The 5641-nt window shown below is 42.1% G+C and overlaps 1 protein-coding gene across 1 annotated transcript; it reads left to right on the top strand.

Moving 5' to 3' along the window:
• Nucleotides 1-1555: 1555 nt before the first annotated feature.
• On the top strand, nt 1556-4930 carry LOC139072070 (E3 SUMO-protein ligase ZBED1-like). Its single transcript, XM_070555260.1, has 7 exons — nt 1556-1883; nt 1993-2152; nt 2302-2798; nt 2941-3085; nt 3180-3403; nt 3511-3644; nt 3758-4930. The coding sequence occupies exons 1-7, from the start codon at nt 1556-1558 to the stop codon at nt 4214-4216; spliced, it is 1947 nt and encodes a 648-aa protein (XP_070411361.1). The 3' UTR covers nt 4217-4930.
• Nucleotides 4931-5641: the final 711 nt, after the last annotated feature.

Raw genomic sequence — 5641 nt, forward strand, 5'->3', positions numbered from 1 at the left:
TCAACAGCCCCTACAACCACAAAAAGGAATGGAGTCATTAGCACTTATGGTTTTTAAATGTCACCCAGAATTATGTTGCACGAAGCACAATTTCACATCATTCTGGGTTCATTTGTGTGAAAATAAGGTCCAATCAGGCTGAAACGTTACAGGAAGGTAGAATCTATTGAGTTGTAAGTGATCTGAACGTTTCATGATGATAGCACTTTCCTAAGGGGGTCAAACCATGTCCCAAAGGTCACCGGATCTGCTGTCAATTTAAAGAAGTAGTCCAGTTACACCTTTGTGGGCTTATAACTTGGCTTTTGAATATCCTAGAGAGGTCAGGTTTGTTTTAGTGTACTCCAATCAACAGCCCCTACAACCACAAAAAAGAATGGAGTCATTAGCACTTATGGTTTGTAAATGGCACCCAGAATTATGTTGCACGAAGCACAATTTCACATCATTCTGGGTTCATTTGTGTGAAAACAAGGTCCAATCAGGCTGAAACATTACAGGAAGGTAGAATCTATTGAGTTGTAAGTGATCTGAACGTTTCATGATGATAGCACTTTCCTAAGGGGGTCAAACCATGTCCCAAAGGTCACCGGATCTGGTGTCAATTTAAAGAAGTAGTCCAGTTACACCTTTGTGGGCTTATAACTTGGCTTCTGAATGTCCTAGAGAGGTCAGGTTTGTTTTAGTGTACTCCAATCAACAGCCCCTACAACCACAAAAAGGAATGGAGTCATTAGCACTTATGGTTTTTAAATGGCACCCAGAATTATGTTGCTCGAAGCACAATTTCACATCATTCTGGGTTCATTTGTGTGAAAATAAGGTCCAATCAGGCTGAAACGTTACAGGAAGGTAGAATCTATTGAGTTGTAAGTGATCTGAACGTTTCATGATGATCGCACATTCCTATAGGGGGTCAAACCATGTCCCAAAGGTCACCGGGCCTGGTGTCACTTTAAAGAAGTAGTCAAGTTACACCTTTGTGGGCTTATAACTTGGCTTTTGAATATCCTAGAGAGGTCAGGTTTGTTTTAGTGTACTCCAATCAACAGCCCCTACAACCACAAAAAGGAATGGAGTCATTAGCACTTATGGTTTTTAAATGGCACCCAGAATTATGTTGCACAAAGCACAATTTCACATCATTCTAGGTCCATTTGTGTGAAAACAAGGTCCAATCAGGCTGAAACATTACAAGAAGGTAGAATCTATTGAGTTGTAAGTGATCTGAACGTTTCATGATGATCGCACATTCCTATAGGGGGTCAAACCATGTCCCAAAGGTCACCGGGCCTGGTGTCACTTTAAAGAAGTAGTCAAGTTACACCTTTGTGGGCTTTAGGGATGGGTACCGTATTCGGTACTTTTTGCAGAACCGACCGAATTCCATCATACCGACCGAGGACCGATTCACGTGACATGAAACGGTGCCTTGTTTCGGTACCTTTCCTGATTGAGACGGCAGAAGGAGCTTCATGCGCGAGTGCGTAATGACGTCAGACGCTGTGTGAGCGAGCCTTCCAGACAGAGCGAGGCGAGCTAGTGAGCGAACACCATGGCGGATAGAAAGCGCTCCAAAGTCTGGCTTTACTTCAATAAATGCGGCGACAATGGAGATTATGCCCGCTGCAACTTGTGTGATATGAACTACAAAGCAACCGGTGGTAACACGTCGAATTTGAAGAAGCACCTTGTGAAACACAAAATCTTCCTCAATGCCGAAGAATGCACAACATTTGATAGCTTAGCTAGGCCTGCACACATCGACGTCACATCTGCACCTTCCCCAGCGAGCGACACTGGTGAAACGGCTTCAGCAGCGGGTGGTGACAACAGCGACAACGATTCAAGTGAGGCATCATCGTCTTCATCAGCTGCAGCAGGTAAATAAACTGTGTAATTATAACGTTAGCTTGCCATTTTAGCTTCCATTAACATTGCTGTCAGCTAATTTCCCCGTATTTCTGTAACATTAATGTTTTTTATGTGCAGGACCAGCAGTAAGAGTTAAAGCTGCAATGGTGACTCCCTTCACAAAAGCTAAGGAGACAGCCTTTACCCGCCAGAGAACAGATGAGTGTCACAGAGCTGTAACTGCTTTTGTTGTGAAAGGAATTTTGCCTTTTACAACTGTGGGCTCGTCCTGGTTTAGGTATATTATTGCTGATATTATGTGACAGTGTGAGTGTAATGGACTGAGATGGAGATAAAACAGATTATTTATCTTTGTGTGTTGTTGTTGTGTGTAATAGGGAGATGACAAGGGCCCTCAATCCAAAGTACAACCCCCCCCCCCAACAGACAGGAGCTTTGCAACACATTGATACCAGCATGGTATAATGTTGAGAAAGTTAATGTGAAGCAGGAGCTGAAAGCAGTGGACCATGTTGCAGTCACCGCTGATGCTTGGAGCAGTGTGGCTCAAGATCACTACATCACAGTTACTGTTCATTATGTAGTGGATGCAGAGCTGAGAGAAAAGGTCCTACATACAAGAGCAGTATATGTCTCTCAAACAGGATCTGCTGTTGCAGAGGAAATTGACAGCATCCTAGATGAATTTGAGGTGAAGTCTAAGGTGGTAGCAGTTGATAACGCTGCCAACATGGATGTAGCCATCCAAAAAATGAAGGTCATGAAGATGGGTTGCTTTGCTCATACCCTCAACATAGCAGCCCAAAAGCTGTACAGTTTGACAAGCATTGCCAACTGGTCAGGGAGGATAAGACCTGTTGTGTTATGGCTAAGAAGAAATAGTCTTGCCAAGCCTGTACTGAAAGAGAAGCAGAAACTTCTAGGTAGGTCAGAGGTTATTAAACATACACAGGATGTTATTTGTATATTTGAGAGCTGCTACTGATTTTAAACATTTCTGCCACGTTCTACATCATTAATATTAAGAATTTTAAATTTAGACAATTGTTCTCTGTTTTATTGAAGGCCTAGATGAGCATTCCCTCATCCTTGATGTGAGAACCAGATGGAACAGCCTCTTTCTGATGGTGGAGAGGTTTATCGAACAGTACCCCGCCATCCAGGCTGCTTCAAGGGACCCAAGAATCAAGAAGGCTATGGACAGAGACAGGTAATAAAAACTTGAGTTTCAAAAACTTCTGATGGAGTGAATTCTCTTTTGCTGACAAAAAACATTCTGAATAATTTTGAGATATTATTTCCAGATTGCTGAGAGTGTCAGATGTTGACATGAGCAAGTGTGAGGACTTTGTGGACACCATGAGGGTCCTTTACACATCCACACTTGCAGTTTCAGCTGATAGGAGTGCCACTGCGGGGCAGATCCTCCCCATCCTCGACAAACTCAGGGCCAAGTTTGAGGTGAATGATGAAGATTCTGCTTTCAAGAAAGCCATCAAGGAGAAGGTCTGGGCAGACCTCTCCCTTCGTTACACAGTATGTAGTTCATTTGATTCTTTAAATTAATAATTAAATAAATGGTGTAATGAAATACTTAAAATGTATTGTCCAACTGCTCTTGTTCAATGTTGCTAGGAGGAAACAAAGAGCTACGACTGTTCCTTGAGGAGGCTACTGCTCTAGATCCTCGTTTTAAAGGCAAGATTCAGGATGAGGCTGTTTGGACCCGCCTAGAAAATGAAGCTGTAGCCCTGTTCGCTGGAGACAAGGTTTGTTAATCATAATTGTAATGTGGACCACAGCTGGGCATATGCACTCTGTTTCAGTATGATCATATAATTACATTTTTTAATTATTTGTTCTGTGTATGCTTTATTTAAAGATTGGAGAGGTGACCCAGCAGGAGGGGAAAAGAGGAAAGGAGCAGCAGGAAGGGGAGGAAGTATCTGAGGGAGAAGAAATGCCAGAAGCTCCTGAGAAAAGAAAGAAAAAGCTGTCAGCCCTTGGGGAGCTATTTCAGGATGAGGACCAGGAAGTGTTACTCCAGAGAGAGATAGACATCCAAGCACCTTCATTAGCCGAAAAGGCCAGGAACGAGGTGCTCATGTATCAGAGATTTCCAGCAGTCCTCAGCTCTGTGCACCCCCTCTTGTGGTGGTGGCAAAAGAGAGACCAGATTCCTATGTTGGCCAGCTTGGCCAAAAAATATCTTTGTGTTCAAGCCTCTTCCACTCCTTCAGAGCGAGTTTTCTCCACAGCAGGGGATACAGTCAGTGTTGAGCGGGCTCGACTCTTGCCTGAGAAAGTGGACATGTTAGTTTTCCTTAAAAAGAATGGCTAAAGGACTGAATATACACACTGTTAAGTAGGTCATGTTCAAGTAGTTCAAAGCAAAGATGTTTACTTCAGTTTTTTCCATTTGTATACCCCTCTATTATACAAGTTGTCCAGAGAGGAATATTCTAGTTTGTTAAACATATGTAAGAATGTAGAGTTTTATGCTATATTGTTATAATTCTGTAACATAATGTTATATATTGAAAATAAATATTTGAGTGAAAAATAGTTTTTAATTATTAAACACAAAAAAGTATCGAAAATTGGTATCGTTAGGTACCGGTATCGATTCGTAAGTACCGGGTATCGGTACCGGATCGATTCAAATGTGAAAGGTACCCATCCCTAGTGGGCTTATAACTTGGCTTTTGAATATCCTAGAGAGGTCAGGTTTGTTTTAGTGTACTCCAATCAACAGCCCCTACAACCACAAAAAGGAATGGAGTCATTAGCACTTATGGTTTTTAAATAGCACCCAGAATTATGTTGCACGAAGCACAATTTCACATCATTCTGGGTTCATTTGTGTGAAAACAAGGTCCAATCAGGCTGAAACGTTACAGGAAGGCAGAATCTATTGAGTTGTAAGCACTTTCCTAAGGGGGTCAATCCATGTCCCAAAGGTCACCGGATCTGGTGTCAATTTAAAGAAGTAGTCCAGTTACACATTTGTGGGCTTATAACTTGGCTTCTGAATGTCCTAGAGAGATCAGGTTTGTTTTAGTGTACTCCAATCAACAGCCCCTACAACCACAAAAAGGAATGGAGTCATTAGCACTTACGGTTTTTAAATGGCACCCAGAATTATGTTGCACGAAGCACAATTTCACATCATTCTGGGTTCATTTGTGTGAAAACAAGGTCCAATCAGGCTGAAACGTTACAAGAAGGTAGAATCTATTGAGTTGTAAGTGATCTGAACGTTTCATGATGATCGCACATTCCTATAGGGGGTCAAACCATGTCCCAAAGGTCACCGGGCCTGGTGTCACTTTAAAGAAGTAGTCCAGTTACACATTTTGTGGGCTTATAACTTGGCTTCTGAATATCCTAGAGAGGTCAGGTTTGTTTTAGAGTACTCCAATTAACAGCCCCTATTACCCCAAAAAGGAATGGAGTCATTAGCACTTATGGTTTTTAAATGGCACCCAGAATTATGTTGCACGAAGCACAATTTCACATCATTCTGGGTTCATTTGTGTGAAAACAAGGTCCAATCAGGCAGAAACGTTACAGAAGGGTAGAATCTATTGAGTTGTAAGTGATCTGAACGTTTCATGAAGATAGCACTTTCCTAAGGGGGTCAAACCATGTCCCAAAGGTCACTGGATCTGGTGTCAATTTAAAGAAGTAGTCCAGTTACACATTTGTGGGCTTATAACTTGGCTTCTGAATGTCCTAGAGAGATCAGGTTTGTTTTAGTGTACTC

The sequence above is a fragment of the Nothobranchius furzeri genome, chromosome 10, assembly GCF_043380555.1.
Source record: "Nothobranchius furzeri strain GRZ-AD chromosome 10, NfurGRZ-RIMD1, whole genome shotgun sequence".
Lineage (NCBI taxonomy): Eukaryota > Metazoa > Chordata > Actinopteri > Cyprinodontiformes > Nothobranchiidae > Nothobranchius > Nothobranchius furzeri.

Excerpts from the sequence above, each read along its gene's own strand:
- LOC139072070 (XM_070555260.1), top strand. The coding sequence starts at position 1,556 with ATGGCGGATAGAAAGCGCTCCAAAGTCTGGCTTTACTTCAATAAATGC. Across the intron at positions 1,884-1,992 it reads GTCTTCATCAGCTGCAGCAG|GACCAGCAGTAAGAGTTAAA; the intron begins GTAAATAAACTG and ends TTTTATGTGCAG. Across the intron at positions 3,086-3,179 it reads AAGGCTATGGACAGAGACAG|ATTGCTGAGAGTGTCAGATG; the intron begins GTAATAAAAACT and ends TATTATTTCCAG.